General features: G+C 39.9%; 1 protein-coding gene across 4 annotated transcripts; it reads right to left on the minus strand.

Annotated features, from left to right (window-relative positions):
* Positions 1-363: 363 nt before the first annotated feature.
* Positions 364-14,056, minus strand: MINAR2 (membrane integral NOTCH2 associated receptor 2). 4 transcript variants are annotated; one of them, XM_058677457.1, is made up of 6 exons: positions 13,588-14,055; positions 12,551-12,659; positions 11,368-11,428; positions 7,675-7,722; positions 4,399-4,626; positions 364-1,007 (listed from the first exon to the last, which is right to left on the minus strand). In XM_058677457.1, the coding sequence occupies exons 4-6, from the start codon at positions 7,693-7,695 to the stop codon at positions 828-830; spliced, it is 429 nt and encodes a 142-aa protein (XP_058533440.1). In that variant the 5' UTR covers positions 7,696-7,722; positions 11,368-11,428; positions 12,551-12,659; positions 13,588-14,055; the 3' UTR covers positions 364-827. The 4 variants fall into 4 exon arrangements, with proteins under 4 accessions (XP_058533440.1, XP_058533441.1, XP_058533442.1 ...); XM_058677458.1 differs by having other exon boundaries at positions 12,551-12,664; XM_058677459.1 differs by lacking the exon at positions 11,368-11,428 and having other exon boundaries at positions 13,588-14,056.
* Between the last annotated feature and the right edge of the window lie 8,859 nt (positions 14,057-22,915).

Below are 22,915 nucleotides of genomic sequence, written 5' to 3' on the forward strand. Positions count from 1 at the left end.
GGCTCAATGGTTAGCAAAAGGTCAGCTAATATTCAAACCCTGTTCTCTTTGCCTCATTCCTCTGGCCCCTCCAGGGCTTCCACGAAGGCCATGGCTGGTGATGCTTACTCATGGACACCACCAGGGGTCACACTAGCCAGTTCAAAGGAATCAATAAGCACAATTGGATTAAATACAATTAGTTAAATAACTTCCAGTCCAAGTTTAGCGCTAATAAAATTACTACACGAAACTGGGGCATTATAAACTATTGGTTGGAAAATAAGAATCAAGTTTGAATAAAGTCTTCCCCCAAATCTCCTCCCTTTGTTTTGACTTAAACAGAAATAAGGAAGAGTAAAACAAATTATGAGTCCGAATCGCTGTCAGCCCAGCCACGAGCCCCTTCTGCTTAGCTGTTGAACAGAAATGACTGGCTCACACTTTTTCAATGACCACAGAAAGGTGGGACAGAGAGAGGTCCACCACATCTCACAGTCAAGGGGAATGTGGCCTGAGCATTGAGAGGAAGCTGCTGATGGTCTAGGTGCTATTTTGTGCCTTAGGAAATTGTTACATTTGGGCTGTTTGTTGTGGCCTTTCTGTGCTTGCACAGCCTGCATGTCCTGCTTCTCTGAGGATGAATCTCAAGCTGAAATTTTTACACACATTTCATAGGACACAGTCGACACACCAGCAGATCACAGGCAATTTCCACAATTTTAAGGGATGGTTGTGTTGAACTGCACACTCTACAACACATTCACACCGAATAGCACTTTTGTCCACAAATGTTTAGATAGATACTTTTCAGGACATTTGAAGTGGCTCTGTTGGTGACTGCTTCCTTAAGCAAAGAAAGAGCTAATAGTCACTATGGCAACCAAGATGGAGGCAACCACAAGTAAAATCAGACCCATATGGCATAGTTTTGCTCTCTTGTTGTGTTTCTTCTTTTTTTTCAGTAAGGTGTCAAAACCCGGTGTGTACATGTCTCCCAACCAAAACCGTAGGTCGTTAGGATTTTCCTGAAAGAAAAAGACGTAGAGAAGAAGACCAGTGAGCAAAGAAGCAGCTACCGAGTAGACTGCACACCGAGACACAGTCCGGAGGGCTTCAGGTGGCTGCTTGGGCTGTGCTGCGTGAGGCTTCAGTGGTATGGCACAAGGAAGAAGCCAGAGGTCGGGCCTCACTGGCATCAAAGCTGCAGCGACAGGCCCCTGGCTTACAGCAATTCCTGCAGCTCCAGGCTGCGGGTCGAGAGCAGAACCGTGGGAGCGGCCTGCAGAGTTTGTTGCTCACCTGGGAGGGTCAGAAATACACACTTGGGTTACAGCCAATTTAGTGTTTCTCATGGAATGTAGGTTAGTGAGCTGAGACAAAATGAAAATTTCTTGCTTTAGATGAGCCCTAGATTTTTTTTTTGTTTTTGTTTGTTGTTTGTTTTCCAGGAACTTCAGGAGCATATTTCCGCAGAAGGAGGTGGAAGGCTCAGGGTCAAGTTTCCTTTCCACGAGTCTCGACCTGCTGGTCTTTCCTGCAAAAGCCTTATCACTTTTTGAACTCCTGAGGAAAAGACCCTGCCTCCTTTTAGTCCTTAATTCCTCTGTGCTGTAGTCAGGGCCTCACACTTGCCTGAAGGCCGAATGCCACTGGTTTCCTTGAAGAGCTTGAATATCACAGATGATCCTCTCTGACACTCTGCTTCTAACTCTGTCTTGGTAATTAAATATGGAATTGCTTTTCTCTTTCTAGCTCAGTCTATTTTTAAGAGATTCATTTATTTTTGTTGGAAAATCAGATTTACAGAAAGATCTTCCATCTGCTGGTTCACTCCTCAAGTGGCTGCAACGGCCTGTGCTAAGCCAATCTGAAGCCAGGAGCCAGGAGCCTCCTTCGTGTCTCCCACGTGTGTACAGGGTCCCAAGCCCTTGGGCCCTGCTCTACTGCTTTCTCAGGCCACATACAGGAAGCTGGGTGGGAAATGGAGCAACCAGGACATGAGCCAGTGCCCACATGGGCTCCTGGCATGTGCAAAGTGAGGACGTTAGCCAGTAGGTTACCACGCCAGGCGCTTCTCTTTTTCTAATATAAATTTTGGGCAATTTAGGCAAATGGGAGGCCAAAGGCACCTGGAATTTACATAACCCAAAAGTGATGTCAAGGTTTAAGAAATTAGGTTAGGGACAGTGGGTGTGCGAACTGTGACATAGGAAGCTGAATTCCTGAGGTATAGGATGACATTCTCATGGAAATTAATATTCTGGCTTCAGCTTCACTCAGGAAGTTAGTGTTAAAGTCCAGTAGGACAACATCAGTGAAAAGGCCTGGAGACTGGGTTATCTTAGTAAAATGATGCATCGACCGTGTCTATGTCTCTGCTTCCTAAAACAACACTTAGCTGTCCAACTTATAGAAAATTATCCCTCCATAACATTAATATTCAGTTTCTTTAGCTTCAAATCTCTGTGTTTTAAGATTTATGTATTTATTGAACTGAAAGAGTAACACAGCCAGAGATACATATACACATGCAGAGAAAGAGAGAGCGAGAGAGGAGAGAAGAGAGATATTTAAGCAACAGGTTCACTACCCAAATGCCCACAACAGCTGAAACTGCGTCCGGTCAGAGCCAGGAGCCGAGAATTCCTTCCAGGCCCCTCACATAGTTAGCCCGGGTACTTGGTCCATGGTTGCTGCTTCCTCGGGGGCATTGGTAGAGCTGGCCTGGGGCAGAGCACCGGGACTCCAACCAGCAGCCTGAGGAGTGCTGCCACGCAGCAGTTGAACTGCCATGCCACGGTGCTGGCCCTGCACAGTTTCTTTGAGCTGTGTCATCCTTTAAACTCTTCTTAAGTTCAGTTTTCATGACGCCTTTTTGTAATCACATGCACTCCTTTTCCCTTTTGATGGAAAGGACAGTGGTATTCATTTGCTCAATCAGCTTGTCAGGCATGTGAACAGCCAAGGGGAGGGAAGAGGACCCAGACTAAGACTGTGCAGTAAATCAGTACTTTATTTTTAGTAGTAGATTCCTTAGAAATCCTCAGAAATACAAGGTTGGAGTGGGAAGCAGGTAGAGAAAAGGAGTTAAAAGAAGAGAACAGGAAAAGGAAAGAAGTAAGTTGGAGCCAGTTCTGTGGTACAGTAAGCTAAGCCACCACCTGTAGCACCAGCGTCCCACATGGACACGAGTTCAGTCCTGGATGCTCTGCTCTTCATCTAGCTCCCTGTCCATGCACTTGGGAAAGCAGCAAAGAATAACCCAAGTCCTAGGACTCCTGTACCTATGTGGGATACCTGGAAGAACACCCTGGCTCGTGGCTTTGGCCTGGCCCAAGCTTTGCCTTGGTGGCCTTTGGGGAGTGAGCCAGCAGATGGAAAATCTGCCTGCTGCTCTTTTCTCCTCTAACTCTGCCTTTCAAACAAATGAGATAAAATCTTAAAACAGAAAACAAACAAACAAAAACAAACAAACAAAAAAACCCCACAGGATAATTGTGGGGAACAACTGTTTTGGAAACTTTTCTGAAAAGGCTATATTAAAGGGAAAATACATTAATCGTACTAAGAGATTAGGAAACTTCAAAGAATCTGCACAATAACGTATTTCAAGGAATACATATTTGTGTTTTTGAGAAGTGTGTAGGATTGAGGAGGACCTAGTGCTTTTCTTTTCAAAAGAAAAAAAAAATCCTCAGGTGCTTAAAGTATGGGGCTTAGAAGAGATATACATCTTTAGATGAAAATTACTTAGAAAGTCTCGGGCCTTCCTTGTGCAGGCAGGTAGAGGCTAGCCAAGGCCCGGCAGGAATCCAGCCTGTTCAGAAACAGGGACCACCCTCTGTGGTATTTCTAGGTTCTTGGTGGGTGACATCAGAGGTGTTGGGGGACAGAAAGAAAAACTTAAGTTGGGTTTATGCTGGGTGAATGAGTTCATTGCATACTTTTCCTGTGTTGAAATGTTTTTGTTTTGTTTTGTTACTGAGACACAGGAAAAGGATCAAAATGTAAATCTGCAATCTTAAATCACTGAGTGGGGTTGAAGTAAAATAATCTCAGATGAGATCGTCTTTGCATAGCGCTTAAGAAAGCACGCTGAATAGATAGCTTTGTAAAAATGTGGACTAGGGGCCCATCCCTTTGGTGTTCATGGATGTAAACCACCATAAACTGCTGTGAACAATATGTAATCTTTTCAAAAATCTTTTGTCTCTGGAAAGCCTTTGCTCTGTTCCATACTTTTTTTTCTTTCTACCCTATACGGATGCCAGTAACTATTAAAATTGCAAATCTCAAACATAAATTTTGACTAGGGAGGTAAGAGGGACCAAATGGCCTGAGAACTAGAATGTTTCTAAGGAAGAGGCTCGTGGTCTCCCCTCCTGTATTAATGGGGGTCATTGTTCCTATGAGTACCTTCAAGTGTCCGGAGAGATTCGTGTGCGAGGAATGCCTGTCGTATTCTTCAATGGTCCACGAAGGATTCTTTTTCCTGTCTTCCATTGCTTCCTCCAAGCTTAGGTCACTGTACAGTGGATTGTTCTTCATAACTGATGTCAAGGATGGAGGTGGGCTGTCAGGAGCGACCAGGTCCTCCCTACTGGATCCTTTAGTTCCTTGAGCCACAAGACTCTTTTTTTCTCTCTGTTAGGAGACAAAGAGACAAGGCGTCCCCTGTCAATGGACCTACTCATGGTAGAAACAGCAATGTGAGATAATTGTACCTGAAACTTTGCTGAGTGCGCCTAGAAACTCAACTAATTAAGACAAAGAATGAAAAAATGATTCTATAATCTAGTTTGACCCAGAATCCTATCAGTAATTCAGTACTTCTTTTTGCCTTTGATCTTGATAATCTTTAAATGAATTACGTTGAACTAAAGTGCTATTTTATAAGTACAGAGAAAGAATATTGTGCATTAATTCATGTAGTAGAATTCTGAACCAAGTGTTCGCCAGCTTGGGTACACTGATTTTTTTCTCCTTTTATTTTTTTCATCCTGTGGATAGTAAAAACAGTATTTACTCTTGCTGCCTTAACTCAGCAAAACCAAGAGCCAAAGGTATTTTTAATAAGATAAGCCAGTCCTCAAAAGACAAATATCATGTGTTCTCTCTGATCTGTGGCAAGCAATACAAAGTGCACAAAACATACGATTTCTAGAATTGAGGTGTGAACTGCTTAAAGCCTGGGTCTGCACTCCAAGATAATCCTAAGATTTCCAATTTGTTTATTTTTCCTCTGTTTGTTATGTCATGATATATTTATATGTTGGAACATTAAGCTTGTTACTGTGAAGTGAATAAAATTGCTATTGTAATAGTTTGGGGGGAAAAATAAGCTGGAAGAGATGGGGAAGGAGGAGGAGTGATGGGAGTAGCCCCTAGGCTTATTCATCTGTATCATGAAAAACATGGAATCTACTCAGTTATGTGACTAAAAAGCTCATAGGTAGTTTATCAAAGGCATTTAAGGCTTTGACCAACATTGTCTTGGCTGCTCCGTCAGACAGCATTAAGGGTCAGGATGCCAACACCGACTGTGCGTCTTGACACATCAGCACATAGGGACTATTAGATGGCTCATGCTGCTTTCAGATTTTTAAAAAAAGATTTATTTATTTTTGTTGGAAAGTTAGATATGCAGGGGAGGAGAGACAGAGAGGAAGATCATCCATCCACTGAGCACAATGACTGAACTGAGCCAATCCAAAGTCACGAGCCAGAAGTTTCTTCCATGTCTCTCACACGGGTGCAGGTTCCCAAGGCTTTGGGCCGTCCTCCACTGCTTTCCCAGGCCACAAGCAGGGAGTGAGGCCACCGGGACACGAACCGGTGCCTATATGGGATCTTGGCGTGTGCTAGGTGAGGACTTGAGCCACTTGGCTATCGCGCCAGGCCCCATGCTTTCAGATTTTTAAGAACATTTATATTAAAGCATGATATGCAAATAGAGATGTGCAGAAATGGCAAATGTGTAGCTCAGGAAACTTTCACAAACCAAATAAGCCCATTATTCAACACCTAGAATAAGAAATAAAGCATTTCCTAGCATGTCCCAGCTCCTTTCTTTGGTCAAAAGAAATTGAGATGTCATAAAGCTTGTGGATTAATGTCTTATTTGTTTTATGGGACATCAAGGGAGAGGAATTCCATGTTCAGATAACTTATGTTTAAAACTTTAAAACTTGGTGACCCATTTTGTTAATTTATAGCAATTTTTTAAAAGATTTATTTTCTTTTTATTGGAAAGCCAGATATACAGAGAGGAAGGTTTTCTGTCCGCTGACCCCCCAAGTGACTGTGACGGCATGGGAGATGGGGCCACCAGGACGGGAACCAGCGCCCATATGGGATCCTGTGCATGTGAGCTGAGGACTTTAGCCACTAGGCTACTGCGCTGGGCCTCTAATTTACAACAATTTTTTGATGTGTTTTTCACCTGCTTCAGTCTTCCTAGAGAAGAGTTAGTAGGAATCATATTCTAACTAATCATATTTATGCTTTCATTGATATCCCCTGCAATTCCTTCACATAAATCATACAAAATATATGTTAATGAAAACTAAAGTTATAAACTGATATCATGTGTCCTGCTGAAATGGCTGGAATTGAAAAAAAATCATTCATAGACAAAACCATTCCCATTCTGTTTGGTACTGGATTCCCCTAACTTTTTAATCCCTGCATTTTTCACATACTTAGAAATCAGCTTGGAGATTCTCTGACTTTAATAGCCTCTTAGCCTGCTTAAACTCAATTTTATTTCATTACACTTAAAGTTTGCAGTAAAATAATATATCTTTTTGACTTACCAGTTATCTTAAAGAAAAATGGCTTCGTAAGTAATTTTTTTTTTTACTTGAACAGAAATGGTTTGATAGGAAGCTTAGATTCTTTGAGCTTAGCATAACTCTGCCTCTGTATTTTTCCCTCAAGCCGAGACATCTTTGATCATCTTGGAAGGATGTTAATTGTTCTGACTTTACAAATCCTCTGTCAGGCTCTTTGCCTGTTAAACTGTTCCTTGAGTTTCTGAAACAAAATTTTTCCTTCTATTCATGAGAAAAATACTGTTTTCTTGGGGATGGTGATCTATGAAAATAATTACAAGCTCTATTACAATTTAAATAGGTTTTAAAAACTTATATATAAATCGCAGGAGGCTAATCATAGATACATTCTAAAAAAAACCCTTCAAGCATGTGCTGTTATTTTTAGATTATATTCCTGAAAGATTTGAGGTTCTCATACAAATTGATGTCATTTATTTTTGTTTTGCTTATCAATTTTTTTGTCTGAGTGAAAGCAAAATAGTATAGTTTTATCAGGAATTTGATGGTAGGATAAAAACGTTAATTATGATTGGAGTTCATTTGCATTTTGATAAATTTTCAGGAAGCTTTAGGAAAAAATGCAGTAAGTATCCATTGTAGCCATCCACTCTAATTACATTGCCTTTAATTCCTTTAAAAACACTTAAGAAAATGACACTTTAAAGCTTACCTAGACTTCTCTGTATAAATCATTACTTTGATCATTTATCCTCTATACAATTAATTATTATACTCTTTGTGTGCACATAAGCTACCATTTAATGAATATAGCAAGATAGAAGACATAGTTAAGCAAATAGAAACCAAGAGTACACAATTAATAGGTCATTGAAGAAAGAATCTCTAAAAAACATACCTTAGGAATGAGAAAATTCATGGCAGAAAGGAAGATTGAAAATTAATGCTGCAGAGAAAAAAGAGAAAGAAAAGAAAATTGATAAATGAATGTGTATATTCTAGCAGATATTGATTTTATTAGAAAATAGAACTAGTGAAATTATTAATTTGTGAGTTATAAAATAAGACAAAACTAAAACACTACACAGTAACGAGTTTGGTACAGACATTTTTGATAAGGAAACTAGCAAACCATTCCAGTAACGGAGTAAAGATGTCACTAAAAAAAAAAGAAGGAACATATAACTTCTCAATCAGGAGGACAAGAGAGAAAAGGATAAAGCAAAGTTTATCAAACTTTAAGAAAACTAGTAAAATGAACTAATAATACAGGGTTAGCTATCTTAGGAAAACAGAAAGACAAATGTTGTAAATCATCACATTAAATGTAAATGAACTAACATCTTTATTTGAAAAACATTGCCAGATTACATATTTGCTTTTAATCTGTTTTTATTGATTGAGTTAGTTGGAAGATAATGAGAAACACAGAAAAAGATCTTCTACTGTGTTACTCTACAAATGACCTCAATGACTGGGGCTGGACTGATGGGAAGCTGGACCTAGGACTCCATCCAGGTCTCCCCTGTGATGAAAAGGGGCCTAAACACCCAGACCATCATTTGCTGCTTTCATGATAGCCTTAGCAGGGAGCTGGATCAGAACTAAAGAATTCTGGACTCAAGCCAGCATCCCAATAAGAGATATATCACACTCAGCAGCTTAAGTCACTGCACCTTAATGCCAGCCCCAGACAGATTGATTAGATTATATGATATTTACCAAAACTACCTAAAATAGCAACTAAGGAAGCATGAGAGTAAAAGAATGTTAGATTGGCGTCAGTGGTTTACAGCCAATGCCATGGAGACAAAATTAACAGAAATCACTTCTGACACTGGCTCCTGAAATTCTCCACGGGAGCACGGCCCGTATTCCCCACTTGCTTTCATGGAGACCCTGTAAACCATGGTTTTGAGCTGCCAGAGGTCTAAGGCAACCCAAAGCCCTGGATCATCATCAGGAAAACAACGTTTCTTCCCTCCATCCCCCACCAAACCCATCTACTCTTTCTCTGAGTTTTCATGAGCAAAGTTTATATATTTTTGATTGTGGTTGCCAATATTCTATGGGATATTAAGCAAGCTGGCGGAGACTAGCTGATTCTCGAACCTTGAATTCTTGAACCTGCAAAGAGGTGGCATTTGGATTGACAATCAAGAAATGGATGGGTCTGAAAGGGGTTTCCAAGGTTGAGATGGTAATTATTTCCTATTGTACAGTGGAAAGAGAATAGTTGGTCTGTCATTTGTGGTAACGTGGTAGGTAATCACATGTAGTATCATAATAAGTATTGATAAGTAATCAGAGCATTTATACTTATAACAATATTAGATCATTTCTGTAATGCAGGAAAGGACTAAGATTACTGAAAGTACTAGACAGTTTATAAAAAAAAAAAGAAGGAACTGAGGAAGAATTCAGACCCTTGATGCCTTCTGGTGTTGAAACGCTGAGTGTGCACCCTAAACATTAAACATAGAATTGGTTTTTAAAATAGAAAAGTATTTTGAGAAAAACTCTAGTACAATCTCAGGTGCATGGAGTGAATTGGGACAGATATCCCCTGGAAGGTACAAGGTGCATTTTAGATAGCCTCCCGGTGACTGACACTAAATCAAAGGAGGAAAAAAGTAGAGACTGAAACACACAGTAATAAAGACTGTTCGAGAGATAAATTGGCATAAATATGGCATATTTTTTGGCGTGTAAAATAGACTTGAACTAAATAGATACGATTGCACTAGTAAAGTTTAGTGAACTTTGGAGGAAGTGTACTACCAAAAAAGATTACCCCTTAAAACTTGATTGTTTGAAATTAAAACCTAAACAACAATAACCATAGACATCTAAATATTCATATGTAGGGACAAACTTTAAAACCTACACAACCATGAAAGATGACCTATTTCTAACGTGCCAGATGGAAATAATAAGCTATACAAATAGTGCAGTCCTTATCATGATCATAATACAGAAAAGCATTTTCATGGATTTCATGTCTAGATGCACAGATAAACTTTCTGAAAATGAGCTCCCCACTGACTCCAGTAATTACATATTCCAAATGACCAGAATGATTATATTTAGAAATCACAGATTTGATCATGTGATTTCTTGCTTAAAACTTTGCAGTTAGCCCTGAAATTTATAGGATGTAATTTAAAATTTCACAACAAGCTCATGGATTCTTATGGTATGACCCCTGTATTCTGTCTTTCTCTACATGCTACCAGGGATTTGTAGCTTTGTAAATGATATTGCAAGATATCTTTAAGACAGGTTTTAGTGCCAGAGGCACAGAAAGGAGAGACGTTAAAATCTAAGGGATAATGAGTATTAAGACTGAAAAATAGTGAAGAATGGCGATTAAGAAAAAAATCCATTTATTGATATTGTCTGGAAATCAAGGTAAGGAAGGTCTCTCATCCTGACGTTTTAGTCCAGCTCCGAAGTTTAACCTGGAATGCTCCTAGGCTCTGAGACAGATATAGAGGAAGCCAGGAAAAGATGCAATAAAAATGTCAGTCTGAAAGATTCTAAATCTAATCAGGAAACAAAGCCCTCCCCAATACCTGTAAAAACATATTTTTTCCACTTAATAAAGCGGTTATGAAAAATATTTGGAAGATAATTCTAAATGCCTTTATCAAATATATGTCACAAATAATTTTAATATCCAGAAACATTAGAAATTTTGAGAGTGTTTAATTCCTTGAACTGATATAGAATTTATTAGCAAAACTCCTCTAGTGAAATTTCTCTCTGCATATACGGGACCTGATTTTGCTTCAGCTTGCTGACTTCCCTGGGAAGGCTAATGCTAACATTTCTAGGCTGTAAGGAATTGTGTTCTTATAGGCATGGCTAAGAGCATTTCTTTGGAAAATGCAGTATGAATTTTTGAAAACCAAAATTAGATGATCATTGACACAAGAATGATACTTATAAGGACTTCGTTTTGATATTTGCGCTCAAGGAGGTCTCTGTTTAACTGTTGAGCCATCAGTTTGAAGGCAATGTTGTTAGACTAAATTCTTTGACATTGTATTAAGTAGTCTGCATCACAAATGAAATGCTCATAGGTCGTGCGGCACCAAAAGATCAGGTGACACAAGTTTGAATTTTGTATGTGAGTAATAAAATCTACTTGTTGGGTTAGCTACACAATATGACAAATACATTGAGTATATTTCCCTGAACACCACACACATACACACACACACACACATACACACACACATACACACACACACACACACATACACACACACACACATACACACACACATACACACACATACACACACACATACACACACACACACACACACATACACACACACATACACACACATACACACACACACATACACACACACATACACACACACACACGTACACACACATACACACACTCAAGTGTGCATGCATGCAAAAGGACACTCTTGTCCATTCATAATAGCTACAAAATAAATGGGAGTGGTACTATTTGCTATTTCCTAAATAACATAATAAAAGGATAATTTAAACACATGTTGGACTACGGGTTAATAATAATAACACATACACACCTAACTTTCATTCATACCTCTTACTCTTCCAGGAAACTTCCTGTCAATTACTTTCACCTTATGTTTTATTTTCTCTCACTTTAGATAAACATAAAGAATGAATATTATCATAATTTTGCAAACGAAAATAATGAGACACAAGCTGATTAATGTCCATGGCAGATATCAAAATGTTTCACTGTGGATTTCAAACAATAATCAAGTTTCTGACTCTATTACATATTTTTCCCATGGTCCTAATGGCATCCCCAAACAATAAGAGTTTTAAAATAAGGATTACTTAACTTGGCATTTACCACACCATTTATGCTTCAATAGACAGAATATCCAGTGTCTTCCATGCGTCAAATGACACGTATTTATAATAGTTGCATCTTCATTTCTTTCGGTAATTTTTTCTTCAGTGAATATATTAACTGCTGATTTGACGATCCACCCAAGAGGGAAAAATTACATAATAATATATGCCAAAGTGAAGTGGGAATATAATTGCTGTTATTCCTGGTTTGTGCCAGGTCGACTCAATTGCCTGAAGTTGTACTTGCTTTACTGCCACTGTGTGTGCTGTTGCACTCATAAATTGACCTTCATTAAGGTACTCAGCATTTCATTCTTGGAATAATCAAAAGATTTATCTGAGTTTTAAAATTGATAGTGGCATATATTCAAAGATGTAAGAGGTGAAGTTTACATCCTCAATTTTCCCTTTTATAACTGTCTTACCTCAATAAGGTCTATGGGAAAATCTGCCTTTTAAAAACTTGCATTTCATTCAAGTTTAGGGACAACGTTCATTGGAGTTCAAACTGTATAGAGTTCCACATGAAGGAAGTAGGCCCAATCCAGGACCAAACAAATGATGTTAGATCAACATGTTCCAATCTCAGAAGAATTTATTGGATATGTTTTCTGAGATTAAAGCTCAGAGTATAGAGGGCCAAGGTTTTTTAACTGACTTTTTAATCATCTTATTCAATGATTTAAGCAAAAACCAGGGGGAAAATGGAATTTCATCTTATTTGAAACTAAAGAAAATGTGAAAAGCTCTATGAAGTACTGGGAAATGTGGAAGGGCAGAAGGGTTTGAGGATTACAAAAGGGAAGCATGTAACAGTAAAAGAAAAAAAAATCAAGTTGTCATAATAGGCTGCCTTACAATGGAAATAAATTAAAACCCTTATAGGTGGAGGAAACACTTACATAATGATTTGAGTGTACTTGATTTTGAATGATCTCATAATCAAGGTCCCAAGGAGCCCACAAACACACCACAGAGGAGTCACTTTACACCAAGACTCTTGAGTAGCAACTGTTCTTAAAAAGAAAACAAATTTCTGTTCAGGGAATTTGAACCACTCCAAAGGATTTAATGGCTTGCAGGGCTTTGTAGATCAGTCACATCTTGCTCTGAAATGAAATGTTCCTCTTCCTGCTTCTGCATGGACTAACCCTCAACCCCATTACCGCTCACATCTTAAAACAAAGATCATTCCTGTTTCATCAGCTGTGCAACAGTCCGGGCCTTTATGTTTATTGCGGTACCTGGAACTCATCAAGGTTTTAGTTTTCCTTTTGTTCCCCCACACCCCAAAAAGAAGGCAGATGCAAAAGGAGAAGAAGACAAACACAACCTGTGTTACATCTGAGTGCCCTGTCTGTGGGACACCTGTGGAAGCAGTGCCAGCACCTTTCCAAGAGGGAGAATTCCTGTGTTTTTCCCCTCTTTCACACACGAGATTTCCATTGTTTGACTGTCTGAGTCTCCTCTGCAGACAAAGAGAGCTAATCTAAATAAAGCAGAGAGAAGCAGTCAGCCTCCTGGGAGGCTCACACACACACACACACACACACACACACCACGTCATCTTCCCACACTTCATGTTTAGACCTCACCGGAAGATATGATTTCCCCCATTCTTTCTAAAATCCTTATTTGCCAATAAAACAATTAGTTTGAAAAATCATGAAGGAAAGGAATAAAATAAGGACCAAGAAATTTAAGATGAAGGCAGGCAGGGGAATGCAAGAGTGGGAGACTGCATATTTTATAAGGAAATTAGAGGAGGAAGGTATTTCAGAAGAGAACAGTCACCTTGTCTTCATTTCCTTACAGCATTATTATTATTATTATTATTATTATTATTATTATTATTATTTTGGCACAAATAATGAAATGGCAGATCGTAAAAAACAAGCAACCTCCCCCTCCCCCACATTTCTTTGCCCACAGAGCTTACCTGTGAGTAAACAAGGTTTTGCCAGTGCTGTGCAGCTGGATAATGTCCCCCCGGAAATCTCGCGAGGCTGGCCTGCAGAAGGGCCGGGCTCCTCATTAAAGACTTCACATCAAGCTGCAGGAATTTGTCAGGATGGTTGTTATTGGGCAAAACAGAGAGATCCATGTCTGCCTTCGACCGCAGAGGGAACACGAAGGCAGTCGGGGCTGCTCCTGTCAGGCCCCTCCATTATTAATGAGCCCAGGATACACCGACTGCCATCTGAAGCCAGGGGCTCTCGGCTGAGCTCGGAAGCCACTCTGGAAATGACACGTCAGTGCACAGGAACAAAGTGGCAGAGCAGCACACTGCTGTACCTTGCACACATTCACACACAGGCCGTGCACTGAGGGCACTTGAGTGGACCCATGGGGCTGCGTTCATCAGAATTAATTGGATGAGAACATGAAGCATGTGTACCACTTAATGTCTTTCCATTCAGAGTCGGAAATAAGAGCTCGAGGGGCAACTATTGTTTGGATAAAAGCTGCCAGGATCTCAGTATTCCAATCCATTCTTGGAAGCACAGGAAGCAGTCACCTGTTGAGAGGCTTTGCTTGATTTTCTCTTTGAACATGGCTGAACTAGACTGCATTTGCCTGGGCAGCCTCACATGTGATACGCAGTATCTTGTTTCGTTTTTATGTTTTGACTCCCAGGGCCTCCATCATGTGAAACCTCACCATAGGTTCAGGTTGTCAGCTCCTTCTGAGTGCAGCAATGGCAAAAGTTTGCCTTGTAACTCACCATAGTAATTTAATCTCCCTAACTCCTACCTTGACCCTTCACTATAGCAGCTTCCTTTGACTATTCTTAGATGTTCCAAGGAGTTTCAAAAACTTAAAAGCAAATTTATTTTGGTATTAAAAAGTTCAAAATCTATGCCTAGGTTTTTTTTTTAAAACATACATTTTACATGAACTTTTTGACTGTCCCCCACCCCCACCCGCAGAAGCTCTTAACATTGGTGTTCACACAGTATGTTTGGAAGCAAAGGAAAGCATGGTTGCTATGGCTGTGGGTGATGTACAGTCCTAAGTGAACCCAGCTGCTGCTAAGAGAGCCTCCGTGTGGGTGAGGCTGTAGGCAGTGTCTTCAGCCAGCAAATGATGATGACAGTGCAGATCGGCTCTCTATCCCGGCTGCTCTGCTTTAGGCGGCTTCTCTCAGGGAAAGCGTGAATTTCCATCTGCAGGAAAAGAAAGCTTCCTGTTTGTGGGAGGTGACAGAAACATCAAGAGTTTCCAGAAGGCACAGATTGTCTGTTGTTTCTGCATGTCTGTTAAGGCTCTTTAATTCAGCAGGAATGTTTACCTTCCAGGGTGACAGAGTTATGTGTGGAATGGATCCATTGATTTCAGAAGAGGTCCCTACAACTTACAAAAATCGGTAGCCAAGATGGTCTTGAACTGAGTGAGGCACTGGAGAATACTTGCCTTTTTTATAGCAAAAAGTACGAGGCAGTATATTTAAAAAAATCGCCTCACTTGTAGTTGCAGTGACTGAATTAAGTTTCCGTCTTCTATAACAACTTTCGAAGGCAAAGATTATCATGGTCTTGTGATATTCACAATATATTTGAGATATTTTATAAATATACTTAATAGAGAAAGTAAAAGGTACTACACACCACAGTAACACAGCAGTTAAACCGGAAGTGTGCAATGCCACTACTGGTTAATCCTCCGCCTGCAAGTGCTGACATGCATATGGGCACTGGATCATGTCCCAATGCTCTGCTTCCTACCCAGTTCCCTGCTTATGGCCTGGGGAAGCAATAGAGGATGGCCCCAATGCTTGGGACCCTGCACCCACAGGGGAAACATGGAAGAGGCTCCTGTCTCCTGGCTTTGCATCAGCTCAGCTCCAGCCATTGGCTGACATTTGAAAAGTGAACCAGAAAATGGAAGATTTTTTTTCTCTTTCTAGCGCTAAAGATTTTTTCTGTCTTGCTCTCTGTTAGTACACCTTTCCAATAAAAATAAACCAAATCTTAAAAAAAAAAAAAGACGAACCAAGGGTTCACAAATCAAGTATCTTACATGCATGTACTTAGTATTTTCTAGATTGCCCTGGCCTCTGCCAGAATATATCTAATGAGCAAATATTTCTTAGTCCGCTTGCTTTTCCTGAGAGGTTCTTTGGAGAGTAACACACATCTTCAAGAGGAACCTTACTCGTCCTTGCTTGTCTGTGTTGACAAGTGAAGAACAGAAGCCAGATCCAAATATACTTGTTTAGGCCTTGTCCTCAGCCAAAGTAGGCAAAGTGAGCCTTCAGTTGTCCTTAGGCATCTTCCTTTAGATTGCCCCACCATGCTGGTCCTGGATGCCCAGCGGCAAGCATATCCCAGGCTCACCATTCTCCCATGCCTTCGCCTGCCCCTCCCTCAGCCGTTATTTCTTTACCTGTACGTAACCTACGTGAATCACCATGAGGAAATCAAGTCTTATACACGGTCACACCTCTGCTCCTGCTATGCTTCTGCCTAGAGACAGTCCTTCCTATGCCTTGCTGTGGTTTATGTACTGGTCTCCTTCATGTGCCATGATTGATGTTGGACTGTCCACAAAATCTTTACATATTTTCTTTGTTTTCTTCTCCCGGTGTTAACTGTCTTTCAGGCTTTTAAAGGGTCCTTACAGTGATGATGCTTTACAAAACACTAGCTCTGTTGTATGACCCCTTCTGTATGAGTCATATCTGAGGACCATAATGAGACCCTGTGTTAAGTGAATGATGAGTGCTGTTGTGTACTCTGACCTCTCATGACACAATTATGGTTGGAAATTGATAAAGCAATTACATTTAAAAAAGGCATGGTGACTTCTGTGTTCCACACTCTGTTTCAATCATTGTCAGTGAAGAAGGAGGCTCCATTGCCAAGAATTACAAGTGTTAGGTTCTTGTTCAGTCATTTATAGTGTAAAGAATCCTGCTTAAATTTCAGCAATTTCAAAATTCATTTGATCACAAAACAATTATCTTAGTTTTCCTATTAACTCTTTAAAATACGTAAGAATACTTGGACAAACACTGCACACTGGCTTAGGTTTCCATTCCATTCAGTAGTGACAAAGAGTATAAATATGCATAAATATAAGAGTGCTTTAAAAAGTGCATGCAAAGTGAGTCTAAAATATAAGCTTATTTTACTGAAATCCATGCATAGTGTTTTTCTCACAATCTACATTTTTCACGAACTTTTTAAAGCACCCTAATGAAGGATATATTGGGGACACATCTAGTCAGAGTGCAGATGTTTGAAGGTCACAACAGTTGGTTCTGGTTATCATCTGAACCATAACAACTGGAAAAATAGAATTAAACACAAGTCCACTAGGTAGAGCTGTCTTACATATTAACTCACCTTCTTTCCCTGATTTTTTCTTATTCTTTCTTCTTCCTTTAATCCTTTATGTCTTGTCTTCCCCCTTCATTCTTTCTTCTTTCTCCAGTTCAAAAGGATATTGAGAAACAACTGATATGTCTGAGAGTGTTTCCGGTGAAAAAGGATGTGCAATTTTCAAATGAGCAGTTGGAAGCTCACTAATTATCTAAGAGAGTGTGAACATTATTTGGGTTGTTTGGATTACAAAGCAAGCCTGTGATGAGGCACTATGAATACTTAAGATATACAATGAAGCACTTTCAAAGTTGGCAAGAAAAGGAATATAACAGGGTAACTGCAATGAATTTGGAGTTGGCTGGCTTTATGACAGTCAACTGGACTGCATTCTTGGAAATGTTACTGAATCTTTCAGATCTTCGGTTTCCTTGACTATTAAGTGAGGTTAGGAAATATACATTGAAAGGTTCCATGACAGGTATCATGATTAAGGCAAAGTGTGACATATACCAAAAGCTCTAAAATAGTGTAATTTATTTTAAGAGCAAAACATGTTTCAGTTACTTGTGATAAAGGGAAATGAAAAAAAAAGATAAAAGCCACAACTCTCAAGTTAAAAATCCAACTGCATTTCCCAGAATTTCTTGTGTAACTCTGGGTTATAATTAACAAAAAAAATTGCCTGGGATTCTGTAGGCAAAACTGAAGCAGTATGGATGCCATAACATGGATGAACTTTGTTTTGCAAGCAGATGTAGTGCTCTCAGTAAGGTGCCTTCCTAGCTCTAGCTTGGCTGTTCTTGTTTGAACTTCATGTTTCTTCTTTCCAACTATCGGTCCTGCTGATCAATAGCAAATTCTCATCTATTCTGCGATATTTGACTGGGAGCCTACAGAAAATCTGCCCAGAGGTGACAGTGTCCCACAGACAACTTTTTCTTTTTTTTTTTTAAATTTCATTTTATGACACAGTTCCATAGGCTCTGGGATTCCCCCAACCCCTCCCCAAGCCCTCCCCCCATATTGATTTCCTCCATATTATTACAGCAGTACAGCTCATAACCAGTCATAATTCCATCATTGTGGGCATGGACCATGCAGGGAGTCCAGCATCTTACTGCCCAGATAAATTAAACAGTTTCTTTGGGAGACCATCCTTGATCTGAAAGCAGAGGTAGCAGAATATCATCCCCTCCAATGAAAAGCCACAACACAAATTCACCAACAGGAAGAAACATGAAAGTCAATTGACATGGTACTTGAGTGACCAATGTGTTAGAAAATGCAAGTTCTTAACCACAGCCTGTAACTACATCATTGGCATTTCAATTTTAGTTTATACATAGCTGACTGCTATAAACCTTAAAAATGGTTATAGGGTACTATTCAGCTGTCTTGTGTCTTTTTCTTTTCTTCATATTTATATTTAGCAGCTTATAGTATTCAAGCATGATATTTACTGAACTTCGTGAATTTTAGGATAGTCCAAACAGGCTTATAATTCTAACAAACCATATGTTAACGATTGAGGAGCAAAACAGTTTTAGGAGGGGTGTGCAGAGAAATCTTCAACACCTTAGTGAGGAGTTATTGATCTTTGTGTCCTACCTAGTAAGATATATGGGAGTCCAAGTTGACTTTTTCTTGTCTGTTCTAAGCTTTCCTTATTGGTCTCTCTCTATCTGATCTAATTTTGGGGGCTCTGGAACAACCCTGATGGTCATTGCAAGGGAGCGTGGGCAGCCAAAGTTGGAGCTAAGTAAGGACCAGAGAAGGCTCCTTTGCTGAGTTCCGAAGGAAGTTGACTGTTCTGTTTCTGTGGACTGCTCAGGGCTCCTGGCTGTTGTTCCAATGTCATTACACCCTGTGAGGAGGGTTTGGGGCTTCTTCCATCCTGTGTGGGAGACCCAGTAGTGAATGGTTGACCTCAGAGTTCTTGGCCTACATGGGCACTTCAATACCCTGTGATCTCCTTGGCAGTTGGGATATAGTCCTTGGTGCCCATACTGATAGTCCTTGGTGAGGACCTGGACTTCCTGTTAAGAAGCTGTCAGGATCGCTCTTGGATAACACTGTATGCCACAGACAACTTTGTAACCTCTCTCTTCATAGCCATCATTAGCTGGCTATATCTGGCTGTGCAGATGAATTGCCTGGGCAAGGGGCAAAAACAGGGAATCAGCTTCCGCACCACAGTTGTTCCCACAGACATGTGAGCCTAATCATTATTCCAAACCACTCTGACATAACTCTGCAGATTGAACTGACATTCATTAATATCAGAAGCATTTCCAAGTAGCAGAACTCAAAAAGTGGAATTTATGAGAGCAGTTAAGATGGCCCATGCCCCACTTCAGAGTACTAGGCATTTCTGAGACTGGCTCCTAACTTCAGCTTCTTGCCAGTGCCGACTCTTTGAGGCAACATCGTAACTGAAATAACTGGGCTTGTGCCACTCATGTCGAAGACCTGGGTTGTGTTTTTGGAGTCTTATGTCAACCCTGACCCAGCTTCGACCATTGTGGGCATTTGGGGAAAAAGTAGATGAGAATTCTCTGTCATCTGCGTCCATAACTCTTAAATAAATAAATAAATTTAAAAATATAAAATTTGGGATGAGTTCTCTGATATGACTAAATTTAAAGATAATAATGGAAACATTAGCAGTGGTGAGACTATGATCACCTTTGAAATGCCACGACCAAGGGTTCCATGGTGTAATGGTTAGCACTCTGGACTCTGAAATGCCACAACCAAATGATTATTTAAATTCTCTCCTGGAAGGCAGGGCATGGAGTTACCAACTGTCTGCTGTGTTCTACTTTTTTCATAGAAAATAATAATGATTTTTGTGTTGATTCATTGCTTCTGCGTGTGCTAAAAAACACACACACAAAGAGAGAAGACTGAGGATTAAAATTCACAGCTCAAAGGAAAGATTGAAAATAACTTCCATGATTCTCCCGAAATAAAACATTTGTTTGGTTGTTTTTAAAAAGTATATATTTTAATTGAAAGAGAGTTACAGAGAGAGAGAGAGAAAGATGGAGGGATCTTCCATTTGCTGGTTTACTCCCCAAATAGCTGCAATGGTCAGAGCTTGGGAGGGTCCAAAGCTGGGAGCTTAGAGCTTCTTCCAGGTTTCCCATGCGTGTACAGGGGCCCAAGTCCTGTTGCCATCCTCTGCTGCTTTCCCATGTGCATTAGCAGGGAGCTGGGTCAAAAGTGGAGTAGCTGGGAGTAGAACTAGTGCCCATATGGGATGACTGTGCCATAGACAGAGAAGACTCTGCTTACTGCACCATTGTGCTGAACCAAAATAAACCTTTTTAAAAAGTTTCCATTTATTTTTTATTGGAAAGGCAGATTTATAGAGCGAAGGAGAGGCAGAGATCTTCCATCTGCTGGTTCACTCCGCAAATGACAGCAATGGCTGGAGCTGAGCTGATTCCAAGGCAGGAGCCTGAAGCTTCTCCTGGATCTCCCATGTGGGCATAGACTCTTAAGGTTTTAGGCCATCTGCCACTGCTTTTTCCAGACCATAAACAGGGAGCTGGAGCAGCTGGAACTTGGACCATCACCCATAAGCGACGCTGGACCTTACAGACTGAGGATTAGCCAGTTAAGCCATCATGTTAGCCTCTGAAGTAAAACCTTTTAAGTTGCAGTAGTTGTGTTCTCAGGACCTATTTTCGTTACCTGATGTGTTTTCTAAAGTCATATTCCAATTTAAGTCTTATTTGAAAAGGGGTATATGGCAAAGGAATTACAAGATTTTGCCAATTCATATTGTGTACATGGGATCTTTGTTAAGGGGTTAGGCTAAAAGGAGTATATTGCTGAATTTTTTTTTTACACATGAGTGTACTGGAGAGACTGAACTCAGAGGTTTTGGAATCAAGGTGTTATTTCATTGGATTGGGAAAACCAGATTTGATGGTGGCCTACATAGGACAAGGTTGAGATGCCAGAACTTCCTTGTTATAATGCAGTACATAAGAAGGTATACAATGTTTAGGGGGTTTGGTTTGATTGATTTGTGTACTCATCCACCTCCAATTGCTCCCTGCCAAAAGTTGCAGATGTCATTTCACCAATCTTTTGTAGATAATGTTGGACAAGATGCCATTGATATCCTTAAAGAAATCTGTGTTAGCTACTCTCTCAAAGCCAAAAACAACATTATTAAGTGTAGCTTGGGATTAGATTGAATGAGGATAATGAAATTCACAAGGATAGATGTCAAATATAAAAATTTAAATTCCAGAATTCATGTATGCATTTTTACTAAAATGGGCGATGGATTCAATATGGCAAAGGGGATCACTGCGGTTTGAGTGTTAGTGCACCCTCAGAAATTGTACGTTGGCACCCAATATCCAATGTGACTGTATCAAGAGATAGGAAGTGGTTAGATTATAAGGGCAAAACTCTCAATAGAATTAATAGAATTAGAAAAAAAGGTTAGTGGGATTTTTCTTACCTTTTTTACCACATGAGGATACAGAGAAGGTACTCTCTGAGAGGAACAAGCCCTCACCAGACCCCAAATCTTGGGTGGCATCTTAATCTTTGTATTTTCAGTCCACAGTACTATGTGTAATACATTTTATAAGTTACCCAACCTGAAATTCCGTATTGCAATGATTCCATTTGCAAAAAAAAAAAAAAAAAAAAATTGGTATTGGCCAATCATGGAATCCTGAGAACTGGAATTATGGAAATTTGACTGCTTTTCTTATTAGGAAAGCACTGTATCTCTACACCTAGTGTATAGAATATGATTTAAATCACCATACCACAGAGTTGCATTCTCTTCGTCTATTCTCACGGGCCAGTTCAGAAAATCAAATTTCCTTGAATGAAATGAAGGGAGGTCTATTCTCTTTGAGGAAGGGTGCTAACACCCTATTCAAAATCCATATTGTAATGTGCGTTCTGTTCTTTAGATAGATTATTGAGTATTAACAGAATAAGTGGGTCTTGGTGAAGGGGAAATGTTCACAACCCATACAACCTGGATTACCATTACAAATTGAGTTCCCTGTACACAAATTTTCTGGGCAGATCATCAAGTGTATGAAATTACTCTTTAGCAGATTTTGAAGACATGAGTTGCACGAGGCACTAGTTGTGGCTGTTAGCAGGCATACTATTGGTTCAGTGCCTTCCCCCACTTAACCCATCTGTAAAATCTCAACAAGCACTTCTCATGACTGACTGACATGGAAAACATTCTGATTTTTTAGCACCACAAAAAGTGATTAACCCAACAAAAGTGAGATTAAAGGGGAAAATCCCTTTGGTTAAAAAACAACCTGGACCCTACATTTGACCGAAATGGCCAGAGGTCATAGGCTGTAGCTAATGATTTTGCAGGCATGTGGGAGGAGCATGATATGAAAACAGGTGACAAAGAAAAACTTTGAAGAGTTGCTAAATTTCATTTAACCACATGCCAGAAAACATCCTCAGTGTCAATTACCAGGGGGATAAGATGACATCTTCTGACAGTGTTTGCCAGTCTTTTTTGTTGTTGTTGTTGTTTATTTACTTTTATTGGAAAGGTAGATTTATAGAGAAAAAGAGAGACAAAGATTCTCCATCCAGTGGTTCACTCCCCAGATGGTCACAATGACAATTTTATCCTTTGATCCATGAGCACAAGAATAAAATAAACAACAGTGACTGGAGCAGAGATTATGGACCTGCCTAGCAATACAGATTTCCATTTAACCAAAACCAGTCAAGCTACGGTTACAGCTGAGTGTTTAACCTTCCAGTACCAACAAAGACACTATATCCCCAGTGTGGCACCAGAGGACCAGAGGGCCACGAGACTTCCAGGTGATTACATTGAGCCACTTCTAGCACCCTACTGCCCCAACCCCCTCAACATTGCAGTGACTTGTTCTTGGAGAAACAGTCATTTACCCTGAA

This window comes from Ochotona princeps, chromosome 19 (assembly GCF_030435755.1).
Source record: "Ochotona princeps isolate mOchPri1 chromosome 19, mOchPri1.hap1, whole genome shotgun sequence".
NCBI classification, from domain to species: domain Eukaryota; kingdom Metazoa; phylum Chordata; class Mammalia; order Lagomorpha; family Ochotonidae; genus Ochotona; species Ochotona princeps.